The sequence below is a fragment of the Lathyrus oleraceus genome, chromosome 1, assembly GCF_024323335.1.
Source record: "Lathyrus oleraceus cultivar Zhongwan6 chromosome 1, CAAS_Psat_ZW6_1.0, whole genome shotgun sequence".
Classification (NCBI taxonomy): domain Eukaryota; kingdom Viridiplantae; phylum Streptophyta; class Magnoliopsida; order Fabales; family Fabaceae; genus Lathyrus; species Lathyrus oleraceus.
Window position 1 is genome coordinate 368,588,234 of NC_066579.1, and position 21,509 is coordinate 368,609,742.

Consider the following 21,509-nt stretch of genomic DNA (forward strand, 5'->3'; position numbering starts at 1 on the left):
TCAGCGACATTATTCGTACAATCGAAGCACAACCTTGCTGTGGGTAAAACCACCATTAGGATTCATCAAAACAGCTCCCACACCATGACCATTGTAATTGGAGGAACCATCGAACGCGAGCTTCCATCGAGATCCTGGTTCTGGTCCTTCATCTGGGCCTGGGACCTCACAATCCTTTATCACCATTATATCCTCATCGGGGAAATCAAACTTCAATGGCTGATAGTCTTCAACTAGTTGGTGAGCAAGATATTCTGCTAACACACTTCCCTTGATTGCCTTCTGGGTTACATACTGGATGTCGTATTCTGACAAAAGCATCTGCCAACGGGCAAGTCTTCCAGTTAAGGCAGGTTTCTCAAAGATATACTTTATTGGATCCATTTTTGAGATCAACAAAGTAGTATGGCAAATCATGTACTGCCTCAAACGACGAGCGGCCCATGCTAGCGCGCAACAAGTTTTCTCCAAAAGTGAATATCGACTTTCACAATCAGTAAACTGTTTGCTCAGATAGTAAATAGCATGTTCTTTCTGACCAATTTCGTCATGTTGCCCCAGCACGCATCCCATTGATCCTTCAAGCACAGTCATATACATGATTAATGGCTTTCCCAGGACAGGTGGGATCAAAATAGGAGGCTCTTGCAAGTATTGACGGATCTTCTCAAAAGCGTTTTGACAATCAAAATTCCATTCAACAGCTTGGTCTTTTCGAAGTAATTTGAAGATAGGCTCACACGTGGCCGTCATGTGTGAGATAAACCTTGAGATGTAATTCAAACGTCCAAGGAAACCTTTAACTTCTCGCTCGGTGCGTGGAGCAGGCATTTCTTGTATAGCTCGGACCTTGTCAGGATCTACCTCAATTCCTCGTTGACTAACAATGAAACCAAGCAACTTCCCTGAACGGACACCAAATGTGCATTTTGCAGGGTTTAATCATAATCTAAACTTCCTGAGGCGTTCAAATAGCTTCTTAAGATGGCTCATATGATCTTCTTCATTCTGCGATTTAGCGATCATGTCGTCAACATATACCTCTATCTCCTTGTGCATCATATCATGGAAGAGAGTGACCATAGCTCTTTGGTAAGTTTCCCCAGCATTTTTGAGACTGAAAGGCATTACCTTATAGCAAAAAGTGCCCCAAGGGGTGATAAAAGTGGTCTTCTCCATGTCATCTGGGGCCATCTTGATTTGATTGTATCCAGAAAAACCATCCATAAAGGAGAATACAGCAAAACTTGCAGTGTTGTCTACTAGAGTATCAATGTGTGGTAGAGGGAAATCGTCCTTTGGGCTAGCTCTATTCAGATCCCTATAGTTAACACACATCCTCACCTTTCCATCCTTTTTGGGCACCGGTAAAATATTAGCTACCCATTGTGGGTACTTCGCCACTGCGAGAAAACCAGTGTCAAATTGTCGTTTGACTTCTTCACGAATCTTCAGAGCCATATCTGGTCTTGTTCTTCGGAGTTTTTGTTTTACTGGCGGGCATTCTGGATGAAGCGGGAGCTTGTGCTCAACGATGTCGGTGTCTAGACCTGGCATATCCTGGCATGACCACGCAAATACATCCACATATTCTTGTAACAACTTGACCAATCTCTCTTTGACGCTTGCTTCAAGTGTGGTGCCGATTTTGACTTCTTTCTTCTCTTCCTCTGTGCCAAGGTTGATTGTTTCCACCGGTTCTTCATGTGGATGAAGGACTTTGGACTCGTGCTCAAGCAGCCTTGCCAGTTCGTCGGGGATGTAACAATCTTCTTCATCCTCCTCTTCCGCTTGGTAGATAGGGGAGTCAAAGTTATGAGAGGTAGTAAAGTCATTGGATTCAATGGGGTTATCGTTTATTCTGCATGTTTGAATGATTGATTTCTTTTAGAAAAGTAAAAATAGAAAATGCATAAATGAAAAGTTTTTTGTTTTTGAAAAGATTGCCATTTTCTTAAGAGAAAGCTGAGTAAATGAAAAAAGAATTTAACAAAATGTCTTTCATTCATTGATAATGATTATTTGAAAATGAAAAGGGGCCCTACAACATGATCCATTAGCCTTGGGTAGAGCTAAGGATTTGAAAGGAAAATACAACAATTATTACTTTGTCAAAGGAAAAATTTCGGGGATCTCAACCGCCTTCCAGTTGTTCAAAGCTGTCTCACACCGGTAAACCAAACATGGCTCATCTTCATTTTCGGTGCTATCTTCAATTGCATTGACTTGACCTCCATGGATGAATCCTGTGCTGAGGAATACTTCCTGGATGCTTCGGGTGTTGTCCTTTGTAGGGACTCAGGCTCCATTCGCAGCGGAAGGCACATATCCCAGACCAAAGCGATCATGCTTCTCACGAATATCAATAAGTTAACCCCAACAGGGTCCTACATTTCCACAAAAGTGGCATTGGCTATTTCAAGAGCTTGGAAAGAAGTTTCTAAAGCGTCCTCATCAACCTCGATGTATCTGAAGGATGAAAGGTGACTGACCACAAAGTCCTCCTCTCCAGAAATGATGATTAGTTGATTGCCCACTACAAACTTCATCTTCTGATGTAGAGTGGAGGTAACTGCCCCTGCAGCATGAATCCAGGGACATCCCAATAAGCAACTATATGCTGGATTAATATCCATGACTTGGAAATTAATTGGGAATACGTGAGGGCCAATCAATATGGGCAATTCAACCTCTCCAATCATGGTTCTCCTGGAACCATCAAAAGCTTTCACTACCAAGGCACTAGGCTTCATAGCTGGTCCTTGATAAGATAACTTGGCGAGTGTTCTCTTTGGCATAACATTCAGAGAAGATCCGATATCAACCAACACTCTTGCCAAAGCATCATCTTTGCATTTTACCGAGATATGGAGGGCACGATTATGATTTTGTCCATCCTCAGGTAATTCCTCTCCACTGAAGCTCAAAGTATTGCAAGCTGTGATATTTTCCACAACTCCATCAAATTGGTCAACTGTTATGCTTTGTGTTACATGAGCTTGAGCAAGCACCTTAAACAAAGCCTCCCTATGGGCTTGGGAGTTCAGTAGCAAAGACAAAATAGAGATCTTAGATGGTGTTTGATGCAACTGGTCCACAACCTTGTAGTCACTTTTCTTGATCAACTTCAAGAATTCAACAGCATCTTCGGATTGAACCACTTCAGGTTCTTTAGTGGGAGCTACAACTGTTGATTCCTTGGTCGGCCCTTGAGGAGTCACGTTGAATTCGGGCGTATAGATTCGACCAGTACGGGTCATTCTGCTCATTCCTGCAATATTGGTGACGTCTTCACTTACAGCTTTTGTCACTTCAGCGTCTGAACTTTCATCAACTACCTTGTCTACAACGGTAATCTCATATTTCCAAGGTACAACGTTGGTGCTCTCGTATGAAAAAGGCGTGGGCATACATATCTCAACAGGCGATGGCTTACTGTTCACCGGGACCACTCCACCACTATAATATGGGATTTCAACTGGTTCAGGTAAATTGAAACAAGGTTCAATCACCAACACATCCTCGTTCTTCATAGCACTGGATATTTGCAGCACTCCTTCATCCATCAAGTTTTGGATATTGTCATGTACCACCTGACATCCTCTTGGGTGTGTGGCACACTCTTCACAGTTGTCATGATCAACATTAACCAGGCCAGCTTCCACCAATCGGGCATGGAATGTTGCCAAAGGAGTCTTAACATCCTCCACCTTATCAACCGTAATAACACTAAATGCATCTTCAATGGCGTTCACCGCAGGATCTCCATGGGGAGGAAGAGGATTGTTCTTCACATTCGATCCCATGTCCTTAAAAGACAAGATCTTGCTTTCAATCAGTTCACGAACCCTATGCTTCAGAGTGTAGCAACCCTCTAGGTCATGCCCGGGGGCACCTTCATGGAAAGGACAGTGTGCATTAGAGTTGTACCATGGAGGCAGACGATCAGGTGGAGGTCCCATAGGCCTGGGAACCACCAACCCCTTTTGCAACAAGGAGGGATAAAGCTCAGTGTAGGACATTGGGATTGGATTGAAGGTCGCCCTCTCCCCTTGTCTTCTATTTTGGTTCTGAGCATTCTGCCTCGGCACTTGAGCTCTCGGTTGTTGATAAACAGGAGCTGCTGGTGCTTCCTGATAAGCTGGCGGAGCTGCAGCACGTTGTTGAACTGGAGTTGGTCGGTAAGCTGGAGGCGCTTGATAAGCCTGAGCAGGTTGTTGATTGAATGCGGGCGTCACGGCAGCCACGTACGGTTGCGGAGCATACTGGACGGGATACATGGGTGGTTGATAGGGAATTGGTTGTTGAATATATTGCTGAGGTGGATATTATTGTGGTCTCCTTCTTGGAGGAGCTCTTCCTTGACCAGCAGTCACGGCATTTGTTTCCCCTTCCTTTTTTCTAGGAAACCCTCCAGAGAACTTCTTTGGATTAGCATTTGAAGCTCCAGCTACAGCCGCCAGTTTTCCATTCCTTACACCATATTCCACGCGAGCTCCTATAGCAACAAGCTCGGAGAATCCCAAAGAAGCACTTCCAACCATCTTCTCATAGAATTGAGGCTGGATAGTGTCGATAAACAGTTCGGCCAATTCTTTCTCAGCAAGAGGTGGTTCAACCTGAGAAGCCAGTTCCCTCCATCTTTGAGCATACTCCTTGAAGGACTCCTTGTCATGTTGGAACATGCTCTGCAACTGTCTTCTGTCAGGCGCCATGTCCATATTATATTTGTAATGTTTTATGAACGCGTCTGACAGGTCTTGGAAACACCTGATCCTGTTCTTATCCAGACTTAGATACCATTTGGAAGGAGCCCCACTTAAGCTGTCCTGAAAATAGTGGATCATTAGCTTGTCGTCCTCCACGTGTGCAGCCATTTTGCGGTAATACATGATGAGATGGCTTTTTGGACAAGTGTGCCCCTTGTATTTGTCGAAGTCCGGAGTTTTGAATTTTGCCGGAATCACCAACCCAGATACAAGACACATTTCTTTGGCAGCAGATCCAAAGACGTGGTCTCCTTTTAGATCTCGGAACTTCTTCTCAAGGAGCTGCATGTTCTCCTTTACCTCCCCGAAGTCCTCAAACCTTACTTCGTCACCAGCAACAGTTGAGTCAACAGTCTGATACATGTGGTTTTGATCTTCATAATGAGGAGCATGCCTAGCATAGGCGGTTGGTGAAACCACAGTATGGATGACTGGACGTGCGTCGGTGTAAACTGGTAATGGCACAACTTGTTGGACAGATTGCCCCATTTCGTGCACCACCTCTGCTCGGGGGACGAAGTCATAAGGTAGCCCATATGGAGGAAGGGTTGAGGGTAACGTCCTCTGAGGTGGGACTTCTACTGCTGGGCCCGTGGTCTCTGAAATCACGGTCGCTTGTGGAATCTCAAACCTGAAGGTTAAAGCTTGCAACATCTCTCGCATCTGGGACATGCCTCCTTTGATTTCGTCTAGTTCAGCTCTAACTCGGGCGCTCTCTTGTTCTTGTTCAGCCATTCTTTGTCTTGCTCTGGCACGAGTGTTATACTGGTGTTGAAAATTCAGCGTGAAACTGGTGGAAGAAAAGGCGGAGTGAGACTCTCTTTTTTCTTTTGAAAATGTATGAATGCATGTATGGATGCATTTGTTTGCAAAACTCTTAGTTATCTTTATTATTCATTCCAGCAATGTTAGAATATAAGAACAATATGTAATAATTGAGACCCAAAATGACAACTTCCATTAATTAAAATCAGATTCGAATACAAAGGGATTTAACTTCAAGTACACATGATTCGAATACAAAAAGATTTAAACACCAACAATTCAAATTCAAGTACAAGTAAACTTAAGTTCTGTCTCAGCTCTTATGATCGTAGCCAGATCTGTGGTGAGCTCATTCATCATTTTCTTGATAAACTTGACGAAGTTGAAAACTTGAGGAGGCGTGTTTTCTGGACACATACACCAATCCGCTTCCTGGAGTTTTTCTGGGAGTTCCAACATGTTGAGGTTAACAAACCTAGCCAAGTTGCGGAACTTTCCATTCCATTCAACATAGAGCTCTTGGAGTTTTTGGATGACCTTTTAATCTTCATCTATGGTTGCTCTAGCCTCTCTATACAACCTCTTCCAGTACACACAATCATTTTTTAGGAGTAAGTAGGCCGCATCACCTTCTTGGCTCTCCAAAACTACAAACCTCCTAGTAGCTTCTTCCAACTGGTACCTGAGATGGTGATAGTTTCTTTCAGCTTCTTCCTTTTGGAGTATCTCGCGAGACAATTTTTCCTCGCATTTCTTCAGAGCGTCCCTCAAGTCACGGATTTGTGCCTCAAAGTCGAGCTTAATTTCTTTTTTATCCATAAGAGATTTATCCAACAGTCTCCTTAACTCACAGATCCTATACTCAGCTTTCTTGAGCTCTTCCTTCCTGGTTCGGATCACTGATGTGGAACCTAATAGGATATGATCAAGTTCATCTTTCTGGTCTTCCAATAGCCGGGCTCTCTTGTTGCTATCCTCAAGTTCTTGGGCTTTTCCCTTACGTTCCTCTTTCAAATTCTGATTTTCCAAGATAACTCGGTTCATCTGAATTCGTAATTCAGTATTCTCCGCTTCGATCTCCTTAACCTTAGTAGCGAGTTTCTCCATGTCCTCAGGGAGTATGGGCTCGGGCTCAGGAGTTTTAGGAAAAGCTGGAGCCTTTAAGATAAATGGCAACTGGATTTTCTCAACTCTTTCTTTCACCCATTGCGTGTAAGGTTCTTTGGCAAGAATGTTTCTTTTTCCAAACTCTTTACCCTTTCTTACAACCTTTAACCAAGCCTTTCGTACTGCTCTTACATCAGGATTGCTTGCTTGGATGTCAGAGAGCACAAATGGCTGTAAGTCCTTTGCGTCAGGAGGACCATCCATGGAGTAACCGTGTTGTAATCGAGATAACATAGGGTTATAGTTGATGCAACCCTTGGTGCCCAACAACGGTACATTAGGAAATTCCCCACAACTGACTATAATGTCTGGGGTTTCCTGTAACACCCTTCTAAATACCCCAAATTATTTAATTAACATAATAATAAATCAATCAGAGTAATTATGCCCCGAAGGGTGTCACACAATCAATTCACAACGACCATCAAAATTTCCACGATCATGCTCATTTATTTCACTCAAATTATAAAGTATCTGCATAATACGCAGCGGATAGAAAACAGCTCAATCATTCCAACATAGAACATATTACATGCAACACGATTCACAACCAATCAATACAATATTCGAACATCCCATCCCAATGTTACATCTATCAGAGCATGACCCACTAGGAGACTACACTAGACTCCAAGCACTAGCTCCTATTCAACTCACTGCTCGTTACCTGAAAAACAGTTGTAAGGGTGAGTTCCTCAATCAATAAATAAGCATTATAAAATATTATGTCATGTTAAGTAATTTAACACATCGATCACCCTAATTACAACATACATTCAGTAACAGCACATCAACTCAACATCATGCTCAATACCAACATACAACACAAGTATGACCTCGTATCATACTCCATAACAACACAAACACACGTATAATATTGGAATACATCCATTCATATTATACGCCATACTTACATTATGCAATGAGACTCCACACATGCGGTACCGACTATTCTTGAACATATAGTTCAAGCTCACCGATCCCTCCAGATACGGCTACTAAGCTCACTAGTCCCACTAATTTGAGATCTAATGACTCACTCACTAATTCCTCACCATGGGAATTAGCTACAGCCCCGAAGGCTAGACTATGCACACTAATCATCTAGTATGCAAACATCAACAACAAATCCACAATGATTCACTCACTAATTCCTCACTATGGGAATTAGCTACAGCCCCACAGGCTATGCTATGCATGCTAATCATCTAGCAATGCAGCATCAACAACAATTCACAACGGACATAAGCTCACCTTCTAAGCTACACAACAGTCCATTCACAACACAGGCATAATACATACATTCACATCATTATTCATGCCATCATACATCATCAACACATCATTATTATGTAAATAAATTAAACACAGTATTAGCACTCTCTACTAATACTTATACTGCTCACCACAGCGGGGTATAATCCCTATCACATCATGTGCCAACATAGGCCAGCTCTCACTTATATACACAACATTAAAGTATCCATTTTTCCACTCTGCAACATACGACATCAAGTTTTCCACAGCTCAAAGCTCACAGGTCGGCGCAAAGACTCTGCTCAACTGGAGAGAGTCAGCGCAAAAGCCCTATGCGTCGACGCATACAGTCGACGCTTAGCTCACTGGTCGGCGCAAAACTACCATGCGTCGACGCATGCAGTCAGCGCATGCCTCACGGGTCAGCGCACGCCGACCCTATGGTCGACCGCTCGCGCGCAGACTCAGATTTTCTGAGTTATTCCAGGTTTCCGTCAGCTTACGTTTCACAGGTTTTCCGGCCGTTTCCTCAACTACAAACATCTCTAAACAGAACAATTCGTCCGGTAAATTGGTAGCGCCGATTCAAGTTTTTAATTGGGATTCGTACCATAGTCTAACATTTACGACTCACACAACGATCGATTCCAATTACAAATTTTAATACCGTTTATCCAACATCAAATTCAGCATACACAGTCCCAATTAGGGTTAACTCAACGGCTTATTACTACCCACTACATATTATCCCATAATACCCATTAATCGACGATAAACCCCCCTTACCTGAGTTAATCCGGCGATTCTAAGCTTTAGCTTTTCCGTTCTTCAACCGTGCTCTGCAGTTTTTCTCTTGCCCTTTTCCTCTTCTCTGCAGCTTCTCAACTTTTCACGTGAAAACCCTTCTGTTCCAAGAATGAGACTTTTCTCTTAATTCCAACTTATATATTTTCCAATAATAATTATTATTCCAAAATAATAACAATTATAATCCAATAATAATATTCCAATTTATTTTATTCCAATAATAAAATAACCCAATTATTCAATTAAATTAATATTATACTATTAACTCAATTTAAATAATTATTTTATTTTATTGGGGTGTTACAACTCTCCCCCACTAAAAGAGTTTTCGTCCTCGAAAACATACCTCAACCGAACAACTCTGGGTAAGATTCCTTCATCTTACTCTCCAGTTCCCAAGTCACATTGCCACCTGCTGGTCCTCCCCAAGCTACTTTCACCAAGGCAATCTCTTTACCCCGCAACTGCTTCAACTCTCGATCCTCGATCCTCATAGGCGATGTTTCAACAGTCAGGTTATCTCTCACCTGTACATCATCTACTTGGATTACATGCGACGGATCATGAATATACCTCCTCAACTGAGACACATGAAAAACCTCATGCAAATTCGCAAGCGACGGCGGTAAAGCGATACGATAGGCTACCTCCCCTATCCTCTCCAAAATCTGATAAGGACCAATAAATCGAGGTGTCAACTTCTTCGACTTCAAAGCTCGACCAACACCAGTTATCGGAGTAACACGAAGAAACACATGATCTCCCTCTTGGAACTCAAGTGACTTCCTCCTCTTATCATGATAACTCTTCTGACGACTCTGAGCAATTCTCATCTTCTCCTGAATCATCTTAATCCTTTCCGTAGTCTGTTGAACAATCTCCGGTCCAACCACAGCACTCTCGCCGGACTCATACCAACATAAAGGTGTCCGACATCTCCTACCATACAAAGCTTCAAACGGTGCCATACCAATGCTCGAATGAAAACTATTGTTGTAGGTAAACTCAATCAAAGGTAAATAACAATCCCAAGCACCTCCCTTTTCCAAAACACAAGCTCTCAAAAGGTCCTCCAATGATTGAATCGTCCTCTCAGTCTGACCATCAGTCTGCGGATGATATGCAGAACTCAATCTCAGCTTAGTTCCCAACGCCCTCTGCAAACTTTCCCAGAACTTCGATGTAAATCTAGGATCTCTGTCCGAAACAATACTCGACGGAATACCATGCGAACTTACAATCTTCTCAATATACAACTCGGCTAATCTCTCTAACGGATAATCCATTCTGATCGGAATGAAATGAGCCGATTTCGTCAATCTGTCAACAATCACCCAAATGGCTTCAAAATTCTTATTTGTCCTCGGCAAACCAGAAACAAAATCCATACTGATACTATTCCACTTCCACTCTGGAATAGCCAACGGTTGCATTAGCCCAGACGGCTTCTGATGCTCAATCTTCGACTTCTGACAAGTCAAACAGGAATACACAAAACTTGCAATTTCTCTTTTCATTCCCGGCCACCAAAATAACTTTTTCAAATCATGATACATCTTCGTAGCTCCAGGATGGATACTCAAGCCACTACGATGTCCTTCCTCAAGAATACTCTTCTTAAGTTCTGTGACATCCGGAATGCACACCCGATTACCAAATCTCAAAATACCATTCTCATCAACTCTGAATTCACTACCTTGACCTTGATTCACTAAAGTCACTTTATCTACCAAAAGCATATCAGATTTCTGACCCTCTCTGATCTCATCCAGAATACCACTCGTTAACTTCAACATTCCCAATTTAACACTATTGTGAGTACTCTCACACACCAAACTCAAGTCTCTAAACTGCTCAATTAAATCCAATTCTCTAACCATTAACATAGACATATGTAATGATTTCCGACTCAATGCATCAGCCACTACGTTTGCTCTACCCGGATGGTAATTCAAACCAAAATCATAATCCTTCAGAAATTCTAACCATCTCCTCTGTCTCATATTCAGTTCTTTCTGATCAAACAAATACTTTAAACTTTTATGGTCACTGAAAACTTCAAATCTTGACCCGTACAAATAATGCCTCCATAACTTAAGAACAAATACCACAGCTGCCAACTCTAAATCATGTGTCGGATAGTTCCTCTCATGAACCCTCAGCTGTCTCGAAGCATAAGCTATAACCTGCTTATTCTGCATCAACACGCCACCCAACCCCAACAATGAAGCATCACAGAAAACCTCAAATGATTCCGACGAACTTGGTAATATCAGAATAGGAGCACTAGTCAACCTTCTCTTCAACTCTTGGAAACCTTCTTCACATTTTGAGTCCCAAACAAACGCTTGCCCCTTTCTAGTCAACATCGTCAACGGTAACGCCAACTTAGAAAACCCCTCAATGAATTTCCTATAATAACCAGCCAAACCAAGGAAACTTCGAATCTCAGCAACAGACTTCGGAGCTTCCCACTTAGCTACCGCTTCTATCTTAGAAGGATCAACAGCAACACCACCTCTTGAAATCACATGACCCAGAAAACTAACTTCTTCTAACCAAAATTCACATTTAGAGAGTTTAGCAAATAACTTCTTTTCTCGTAGAACTCCTAAAACCACTCTCAAATGCTCAGCATGCTCTTCTTCAGATTTCGAATACACCAAAATATCATCAATAAACACCACAACAAACTTGTCCAGATACGGATGGAAAATCCTATTCATATACTCCATAAATACTCCAGGCGCATTAGTCACACCAAAAGGCATTACAGAATACTCATAATGTCCATACCTTGTCCTGAAAGCAGTCTTCTGAATATCCTCAGTTTTCACACGTATCTGATGATACCCATATCTCAAATCTATCTTGCTGAACACACTCGCACCAACCAACTGATCCATCAAATCATCAATCCTCGGCAAAGGATACCGATTCTTGATCGTCACTTTATTCAGTTGCCTGTAGTCCACACACAACCTCATAGTACCTTCTTTCTTCTTAACCAACAACACTGGTGCACCCCACGGTGACACACTCGGACGAATAAATTTCTTATCCAACAGATCTTCCAACTGACTCTTCAACTCCGTTAACTCAACAGCAGACATACGGTACGGAGCCATCGATATCGGTCTAGTACCAGGTACCAAATCAATCGAGAACTCAACTTCACGCTCTGGCGGCAATTCGTTCACTTCTTCCGGAAACACATCAGGAAAATCACACACCACGACTAGATCGTCTATCACCAGTTTATCTCTAGCCTCCAAAGTCGCTAACAGCATAAACAACTCTGCCCCATCTGCTACTTCCTCGTTCACCTGCCTAGCTGATAGAAACAAATCCTTTCCTTCCTCAACCTCAGGAAATATCACAGTCTTATCAAAACAATTGATAGAAACTCGGTTAAACACCAACCAGTTCATACCCAAGATAACATCGATCTGCACTAATGGAAGACACACAAGGTCTATCCCAAAATCTCTACCAAAAATACTCAAAGGACAACTCAAGCAAACTGAAGTAGTAGTCACTGAACCCTTTGCAGGAGTATCAATCACCATACTACCAAGCATCTCAGATATCTCTAATTTAAGTTTCACAGCACAATCCAAAGATATAAAAGAATGAGTCGCACCTGTGTCAATAATAGCTACAAGAGGAAAGCCATTAATATAACACGTACCTCGGATCAAACGATCATCTGCAGAAGTCTCAGAACCCGATAAAGCAAAAACCTTGCCTCCTGACTGATTCTCTTTCTTCGGCTTAGGACACTGTGGACTGATATGACCCACTTCTCCACAGTTGAAACAAGTCACAGTCTTCAACCGACACTCTGCAGCCAAATGACCACCTTTGCCACACTTGAAACACTTCATCTCAGCACTGGTACACTCATGAACACGATGTCCAGCCCGACCACACCGGTAACACTTAACAGGGGCACTAGAGTCTCCCCCACTAGGCCCCTTCATCCCACTCTGCCTCTGAAAACCTTTGCCAGCTGCATACGGTTTTCCACGATCAATCTGATTCTTGCCTTTCCTATCAATCCTCTGCTGATAGCTCTCAGCCCTGGCCTTGGAATCCTGTTCAAAAATCCTGCAACAGTCAACCAGATCAGAAAACACCCTGATCCGCTGATATCCAATCGCCTGCTTGATCTCGGGACGCAACCCGTTCTCAAACTTCACACATTTGGAAAATTCCCCAGTAGCCTCACTATAGGGAGTATAATACTTTGACAGCTCTGTGAACTTAGCAGCATACTCAGTAACAGTCCGGTTACCCTGCTTCAATTCCAAGAATTCTATCTCTTTCTTTCCTCTAACATCCTCTGGAAAATACTTCCTCAGGAATCTCTCTCTGAACACAGCCCAAGTGATCTCAGCATTTCCAGCAGATTCCAACTCAGTGCGGGTAGCAACCCACCAATCATCAGCTTCTTCTGACAGCATATGTGTACCGAACCTGACCATCTGGTTATCAGCACACTCAGTTACTCTGAAGATCCTCTCGATCTCCTTCAGCCACTTCTGAGCGCCATCTGGATCGTATGCTCCCTTGAACATTGGAGGATTGTTCTTCTGGAACTCACTCAACTGACGAGCAGCTCCCATTCCCACAACATTCGGATTTCCTCCAAGTACCCCAGCTAGCATACCCAGAGCCTCAGCAATCGCAGCATCATCTCTGCCTCTTCCAGCCATCTCTATTCTGAAAACCCAACAACTAAAACAATAAGTACTGATAGGGTTACTCAACACCTATCCCGTACAGGGGAAACAGAATAATTACGACTCGACACGACCGACTATGCTCTGATACCACTAATGTAACACCCTTCTAAATACCCCAAATTATTTAATTAACATAATAATAAATCAATCAGAGTAATTATGCCCCGAAGGGTGTCACACAATCAATTCACAACGACCATCAAAATTTCCACGATCATGCTCATTTATTTCACTCAAATTATAAAGTATCTGCATAATACGCAGCGGATAGAAAACAGCTCAATCATTCCAACATAGAACATATTACATGCAACACGATTCACAACCAATCAATACAATATTCGAACATCCCATCCCAATGTTACATCTATCAGAGCATGACCCACTAGGAGACTACACTAGACTCCAAGCACTAGCTCCTATTCAACTCACTGCTCGTTACCTGAAAAACAGTTGTAAGGGTGAGTTCCTCAATCAATAAATAAGCATTATAAAATATTATGTCATGTTAAGTAATTTAACACATCGATCACCCTAATTACAACATACATTCAGTAACAGCACATCAACTCAACATCATGCTCAATACCAACATACAACACAAGTATGACCTCGTATCATACTCCATAACAACACAAACACACGTATAATATTGGAATACATCCATTCATATTATACGCCATACTTACATTATGCAATGAGACTCCACACATGCGGTACCGACTATTCTTGAACATATAGTTCAAGCTCACCGATCCCTCCAGATACGGCTACTAAGCTCACTAGTCCCACTAATTTGAGATCTAATGACTCACTCACTAATTCCTCACCATGGGAATTAGCTACAGCCCCGAAGGCTAGACTATGCACACTAATCATCTAGTATGCAAACATCAACAACAAATCCACAATGATTCACTCACTAATTCCTCACTATGGGAATTAGCTACAGCCCCACAGGCTATGCTATGCATGCTAATCATCTAGCAATGCAGCATCAACAACAATTCACAACGGACATAAGCTCACCTTCTAAGCTACACAACAGTCCATTCACAACACAGGCATAATACATACATTCACATCATTATTCATGCCATCATACATCATCAACACATCATTATTATGTAAATAAATTAAACACAGTATTAGCACTCTCTACTAATACTTATACTGCTCACCACAGCGGGGTATAATCCCTATCACATCATGTGCCAACATAGGCCAGCTCTCACTTATATACACAACATTAAAGTATCCATTTTTCCACTCTGCAACATACGACATCAAGTTTTCCACAGCTCAAAGCTCACAGGTCGGCGCAAAGACTCTGCTCAACTGGAGAGAGTCAGCGCAAAAGCCCTATGCGTCGACGCATACAGTCGACGCTTAGCTCACTGGTCGGCGCAAAACTACCATGTGTCGACGCATGCAGTCAGCGCATGCCTCACGGGTCAGCGCACGCCGACCCTATGGTCGACCGCTCGCGCGCAGACTCAGATTTTCTGAGTTATTCCAGGTTTCCGTCAGCTTACGTTTCACAGGTTTTCCGGCCGTTTCCTCAACTACAAACATCTCTAAACAGAACAATTCGTCCGGTAAATTGGTAGCGCCGATTCAAGTTTTTAATTGGGATTCGTACCATAGTCTAACATTTACGACTCACACAACGATCGATTCCAATTACAAATTTTAATACCGTTTATCCAACATCAAATTCAGCATACACAGTCCCAATTAGGGTTAACTCAACGGCTTATTACTACCCACTACATATTATCCCATAATACCCATTAATCGACGATAAACCCCCCTTACCTGAGTTAATCCGGCGATTCTAAGCTTTAGCTTTTCCGTTCTTCAACCGTGCTCTGCAGTTTTTCTCTTGCCCTTTTCCTCTTCTCTGCAGCTTCTCAACTTTTCACGTGAAAACCCTTCTGTTCCAAGAATGAGACTTTTCTCTTAATTCCAACTTATATATTTTCCAATAATAATTATTATTCCAAAATAATAACAATTATAATCCAATAATAATATTCCAATTTATTTTATTCCAATAATAAAATAACCCAATTATTCAATTAAATTAATATTATACTATTAACTCAATTTAAATAATTATTTTATTTTATTGGGGTGTTACATTTCCCACTCTCGGATATACCATCTGATGGAACTTGCGGTGAGAGAAGCTAATTTCTGAGGAGACTTAAGTTCTTTTGCCACAAAAGGACCTTCTTCGGGCATGTGTTGCATGAACCAAGTGTAAAGCAAAGGAGCACAACACAACAAAGTTCCACCCCTCTTTTCATGTCGAGCGTGAAGGTCATAGTAAATGTCAGCTAAGAGAAATGGTACTGGATTGCCAGAGAGAAAGACTTCTATGGCCACTTGATCCACAAATTTTTCAACATTTGGGAATAGCACAATCCCATAGATCAATAAAGCCACCACAACATAGAATGCATTCCAATTTCCACTTTTCTTGAACTTTAGAGCTAAATCCTCCAAAAACATCGCGGCAAAACCTTTGCAACCCCCTTTTTCAGCCCAATTGTCTCGAACAGTCGGGACATTGATACTTAGGGCCGAAGCTATCTTCTTTGGGCCCATATCTTCTTCGAGCTTTGGAAACGGATTAAAATCTTTCAACTTGAGACCCACGATCCTCTCGACTTCTTCCAAAGTAGCAGCTAGCTGGAAATTAGCGAATGTGAAACAGCGTAGAGGTGGATCATAATATTGTGCCAAAGAGCCGATAATTCCATAGTCAACTTTCTTAGTTAGAAGGCTCAAAATTTTCCCATAGTTTTTTCCGAACTCATCACGTCTGCTGAGAGTCAAATCAGAAATCAAACCCTTCAGACCGTCCAACTTAGGTTCCTTGTACTTAAGTGTGAAAGTGTGTCTCATTGAAGTTGTCATTTTCAAGTTCTCAATTCCTGAAACAAATAAGAGACAACTAAGAGCTTGCTTTTTTTATGATGTTGATGCAATGTATGAATGTAATGCATTTCTTTGTATAGGTTCGATAGGCTTCAGGCATGGATAAGTCTGATTGCTTTGTATAGAACATGGTTCTCACCAGGTATGGTCTAAATTTTTATTTTTTTTTAAAAAAAAAAGTTCCTAGAGTCATGGATCCATTAGACTGTTTGCTACCTGCGGCAACTTACTTGCCGGGCATCAACTCCATCTAAAGAATCTACTCTAAGTGAGGTTCTCGCATCGATCCAACGAGAAATACATCTCGCAGACCCACACTACGCAACCATCTTTCCTAGTTGGGCAAAGAACTAAGGTTCTACAAATGGTTCTCAGAGTCATGGATCCTAAAGAAAATATCGAAGCTTACGGCAACTTACTTGCCGAGCGACAACATCCTCTCAAGAATCTACTCTAAGTAAGGTTCTCGTACCGACCCAACGAGAAATACATCTCGCGGACCCGCACTACTCAACCTCGTCCTATCTTATGTTTTTACTCGAGACTCGGGTAAAAAGTCTTTCCCACAAGGTTTGCAATCAGAATACCCAAGTACCAAACCATAGTCGAACCAATACAACATATTCATATCAATATGACAATAGAGATAATAAAAACAATAAAGAAAAGCCACATAGGTAAACAAACAAAGGCAAACAAACGACCTAACTAGGCTTGACATACTTAGGGATGTGTCGATCCCCAGTAGAGTCGCCATCTGTCGCACCTCGAAAAAATGGGGATACGACTACAAAGCGAAGCGCGATCGCACGCTCGCAATGATGGACTGAACAGAGTCGCCACCGAACTTTATTTATTCCTAAAAAGGAAAGGGAAAATATCGATAAAAACCCAAGACAAAAGAAAGGATAAGATATGGTCATCGCAACCAATATCAGGGTTCGATAGTCGATTACGCAAGGGGAAGGTATTAGCACCCCTCACGTCCGTTGTACTCAACGGGAACCATTAGGTTAGTTGTGTGCGTTAGTGTTAATTGAAATGTTAGGCTTTTCGAATTATTTGGTGGGAAAGAAAGAAAGGATGAGAAGAAATGTTTTTGGATTTTTTGACGAAGGACTAAACCTAAGTTTTTTATTAGTGGGCCTGACAAGATTTACGAATCCTGCTCCTACGTATATCAAAAGAGAAATCAAGGCTTACGTAGTTCTGGGTAGAAAAATGTTTGTTTGTTGGTCGATTTTAGCGAAAGCTACTTTGTGTCAAATCGATGAAAACATTGTTGGACTATCCAAAACAGGTGGAGAAACATTGCCTTGCATTATTTTGAAACAAAACACCTTTCGTTTGTGAAAAGGTTTAAGGGATCAATCGCACGGCGGCGAGGAAAGAAATTGATTGACTTGATGTGTTTTGAATAATGGCGAGAACTTGGATGAGCGAGATATACATCTCGAATTCTAGCCTCAGGAGTGCGTGGTATACACCACGTTCCATTTCCATCTTATTGAAAAAGTACTAAGGTAGAAATTAGGTATTTTGAAGTTTGAAAGACGAGTACTTGTGACCTACAAGCTCTTACAGCTTGGGTCTAATACTCAGGACTACGTCTGGACATTCCACCCAGGCAGTCTGTTTCTTTCCAATATTGCTAAGAAAATGATTCGAATATTTATGAATATTTTGGAGGGAAGACGAATATTTATGGCTTGCAGGCTCTTACAGCTTGAGCCTAATATTCGGGATTACGACTGGACATTCCATCCAGGATAATCTTTTTCTTCACGTTTTATTTAGAAAACAATTTGAATATTTGGAGTGTTAAAGAGAAGACGAATATTTACGGCTTGCAAGCTCTTACAGCTTGAGCCTAATATTCGGGATTACGACTGGACATTCCATCCAGGTAATCTTTTTCTTCCAACTTTATTAAGAAAGTGGTTTAGATATTCATAACTATTTTGGAGAGAAGACGAATATTTATGGCTTACAAGCTCTTACAGCTTGAGCCTAATATTCGGGATTACGACTGGACATTCCATCCAGGTAATCTTTTTCTTCCAACTTTATTAAGAAAATGGTTTAGATATTCATAACTATTTTGGAGAGAAGACGAATATTTATGGCTTACAAGCTCTTACAGCTTGAGCCTAATATTCGGGATTACGACTGGACATTCCATCCAGGTAATCTTTTTCTTCACGTTTTATTTAGAAAACGATTTGAATATTAGAGTGTTAAAGAGAAGACGAATATTATCGGCTTGCAAGCTCTTATAGCTTGAGCCTAACATTCGGGATTATAACTGGATATTCCCTCCAGGATAATCTTTTTCTTCACGTTTTATTTAGAAAACGATTTAAATAATAAATTAAAATAATCAAAGTACAGAGGTTTGAAATTATTTAAAGTTAAGTTGATGTTGTTTAAGAGCTCATTGTAAGAAGGCCCAAGAGTAAGCCATGTGAGGTTGACGGCGATGCTTAAAAGCAATCGACTTACGAGGGTATGGAAATGGGGACTCGACATTAAATCGAGAATTAGGTGATTTATTTTTGGTTTGAATTGTGTTTTGATCCATGATGGAATTAAAGGAAACCAAACTTGTGTTATTAAGTGATGATGAAACTATGAGTGTATGAGAAATCATAATACATGAACATAAAAAAAAATTTGAATTCTTAAAGAAATAAAATGCTATATATGGGTACCGAACCCACTACCTCAAGGAAGGCAAGATAAACCTTCCTCCACTTGGCCATAGACAACCAGTTGTTACTACAACAGCCACTCAAATACATAAGCAAAGAATAAATAAATAACCAAGACTTAACAACCTAGGGAAGAACACCATAAAGGCGGTCTCGGGCAGTGGAAAAGGTATTATCCACTGTAGCCTTAACTTAAAACAAAAGCTTTGATAACGATGAAAACAATAAAAAGAAACTGGAAAAACAAAAGAAATTAAAAACCACAAAACACTCGTATGCTTCTCATAGAAACCGAGGTTCCCTTTTGTTTTTTTAAAAAGATGAGTTTTCTCCTTCCCACAGTTACAAATACCGAAGGTCTAGTAGCAATGATGGCAATGGAGGTCAGATCAAACATAAAGGAGAAAGACAAATTCGAAGCTAGACCCAAAATACTTCTCACTCTTTTTCAACAGTTAAGCAGGGATTAACACCAGTCATGAGTAAATCGAGCACCACACATATGATCAGAAAAGAAAATTTACCAATTGTAAGAGGGTTGAACGGCGATTGGACTGGTGACGCTTGGATCTTTCGTTCTTTCGTTGATAGATTTCACTCCGGTGCGCTCGCTTGTCTGCTTTGCCTTCAGAATAAGCTTCGTCCAAACACCGGCAAGATGAAGCTCTAGGGTTTTCTCTACAGAGCACCGCCTCCAGGTTCTTTAGACTATGTCTCCTTTTAATTTCCTTAGGGTTTTTCTCTTTATCGTATCGATTTTTTTTTTAGGGTTTTCGGCCGCTATCTAACCTTTTTCCCCTTTATCACCAGTGTCCGCCTTCACCCTTCTTAAAATTAGGGTTCTCCTTCTTATAGTTGCCAACAAAATGGAGATCAAACCGTTGTCAGAAAACATCAGCTGGACTTCCCAATTCATCCCTCCATCAGGGTTTGTCGTCACGCCCTTGCTTCAATGGTATTGGTGGAGCGGGTACGTACGGAAGTGGATTTAGAATTGCCAATTGTGCGGAGTTGCTTTTTTCCAAACCTGTGTGGTCCCTCCTCCCACTCTTCATACTACCCTTCACCTTACCCTTTTATTGCGGGTAACAGGTAGAGTCACTGTTGTAAATTGATAAACTTGAAAATCTCATGTATTGCAAAGTCCATTTGGTTATGACTTAGTCAGCTTCAGGACGGTTGCATGACTTTGTAACAATTTGACATTATTTGTTGTTGTTTTGGCATGACAATTGCACGACTTTGTTGATTTCACCTGCCGCTGCTACGGATTAATGGGTATTTTCTCACTGGCTTGTTTGGAGACGAAGTGCTGCAGTATTGACGTTGTCGGGCTATTCAAATGCAGACTGGTTTAGGAACCTCATGGCATAACAGATGGTGAGCTTCTTGATCTTTTGCTCATGCCCTTCCGGTGTGTTACGGAGTTGGTGAACTTATGTAGAAATATTGTAATTGATGTTGCAGGATTTTGAGTCGTGACATGTTCTCGTGAGCTACATCCTTAGAAACTTGTACCGTGCAACCAGTCCCTTGATGCAGATACATCAGCCACATTAACTTTTTCGGAGTCTACTCATTGTTCTACAGAAGAATCAATATTTGTTGGCTAGCTGCCATGATCACCAACAGTTGTTGAGGACAAATTAGACAAAAGATGCAAGGATAATAGTAGCTTGCTCAGCAGGGGGAACAATGAAACCGAAACCAAATCTGCCAGAAGGTCAATAATCTAGGTATTAAATTATCTCTCCCTCCTTCTTTCATCTGCTCCCTTCTTTCTGGTTTTCGATTTTGTTCACATATGCTGTAAGAATAATATATGGTCCAAAACAGGTTGGCAACAAATCAGTCTGTTTTCGTATTGGGATTTTCTTGAAGCAATCTCTGCTGAAGTCTTCAGGTACTTGTGGTATTTATTGCATCTCTCGTTGAAAGAACCCAACATCCGTGAGTTGGAAATTGGCCTGTTAGAATCATATTTTGTGACAAATCAAACTGAACCTGCATATGTTCTCGTCCTCTGTGGTGGTAATGGTCTGCTGTCATGATTGTTGAAAGGAACATTGGGAGCTCCTTCTGACTTGTCGGTTATTGGAGAAGCAAACATGGTTAGAACCTTTGCTCATCCTTGACCTATCACCTTGATTCCCCTTTGAACCATAATAGCTACTTGTATTGTTTGGACAGTTTCGGTTGAGTAGAAACAAAAAACAAGCGGTTTGGGATGAACACTGGTAAGGTCCTCCTTTCTAAATTGTTTGACATTGGAAGATTTGATGTGTTTGGTGGTTTGAAGTGAGTTGTTATTGCAGGAGGATATTGCGTCGTGCTGAATT

At 41.4% G+C, this 21,509-nt stretch overlaps 3 protein-coding genes across 3 annotated transcripts; all 3 read right to left on the reverse strand.

Annotated features, from left to right (window-relative positions):
- Positions 1 to 942: 942 nt before the first annotated feature.
- On the reverse strand, positions 943 to 4,280 carry LOC127107367 (uncharacterized). Its single transcript, XM_051044652.1, has 3 exons — positions 2,776 to 4,280; positions 1,747 to 1,861; positions 943 to 1,008 (listed from the first exon to the last, which is right to left on the reverse strand). The coding sequence occupies exons 1-3, from the start codon at positions 4,278 to 4,280 to the stop codon at positions 943 to 945; spliced, it is 1,686 nt and encodes a 561-aa protein (XP_050900609.1).
- A 48-nt stretch (positions 4,281 to 4,328) lies between these two features.
- On the reverse strand, positions 4,329 to 5,504 carry LOC127107375 (uncharacterized). The gene has a single exon (XM_051044662.1). The coding sequence runs from the start codon at positions 5,502 to 5,504 to the stop codon at positions 4,329 to 4,331; it is 1,176 nt and encodes a 391-aa protein (XP_050900619.1).
- A 9,170-nt stretch (positions 5,505 to 14,674) lies between these two features.
- On the reverse strand, positions 14,675 to 16,438 carry LOC127107386 (uncharacterized). Its single transcript, XM_051044668.1, has 2 exons — positions 15,748 to 16,438; positions 14,675 to 14,784 (listed from the first exon to the last, which is right to left on the reverse strand). Exons 1-2 carry the CDS (start codon positions 16,436 to 16,438, stop codon positions 14,675 to 14,677), a joined length of 801 nt encoding a protein of 266 aa, XP_050900625.1.
- Between the last annotated feature and the right edge of the window lie 5,071 nt (positions 16,439 to 21,509).

What these genes read in the sequence shown, in the direction of transcription:
- LOC127107367 (XM_051044652.1), bottom strand. Translation starts at nt 4,280, where the DNA reads ATGTATCCCGTCCAGTATGCTCCGCAACCGTACGTGGCTGCCGTGACG. An exon ending in CCAAAGAGAACACTCGCCAA is followed by an intron (nt 1,862 to 2,775) that starts GTTATCTTATCA and finishes TCAAACATGCAG; the next exon opens with AATAAACGATAACCCCATTG. An exon ending in GTTACATCCCCGACGAACTG is followed by an intron (nt 1,009 to 1,746) that starts GCAAGGCTGCTT and finishes GCTAAATCGCAG; the next exon opens with AATGAAGAAGATCATATGAG.
- LOC127107375 (XM_051044662.1), bottom strand. Translation starts at nt 5,504, where the DNA reads ATGGCTGAACAAGAACAAGAGAGCGCCCGAGTTAGAGCTGAACTAGAC.
- LOC127107386 (XM_051044668.1), bottom strand. Translation starts at nt 16,438, where the DNA reads ATGACAACTTCAATGAGACACACTTTCACACTTAAGTACAAGGAACCT. An exon ending in GCAACACATGCCCGAAGAAG is followed by an intron (nt 14,785 to 15,747) that starts GTCCTTTTGTGG and finishes CGTATGTTGCAG; the next exon opens with AGTGGAAAAATGGATACTTT.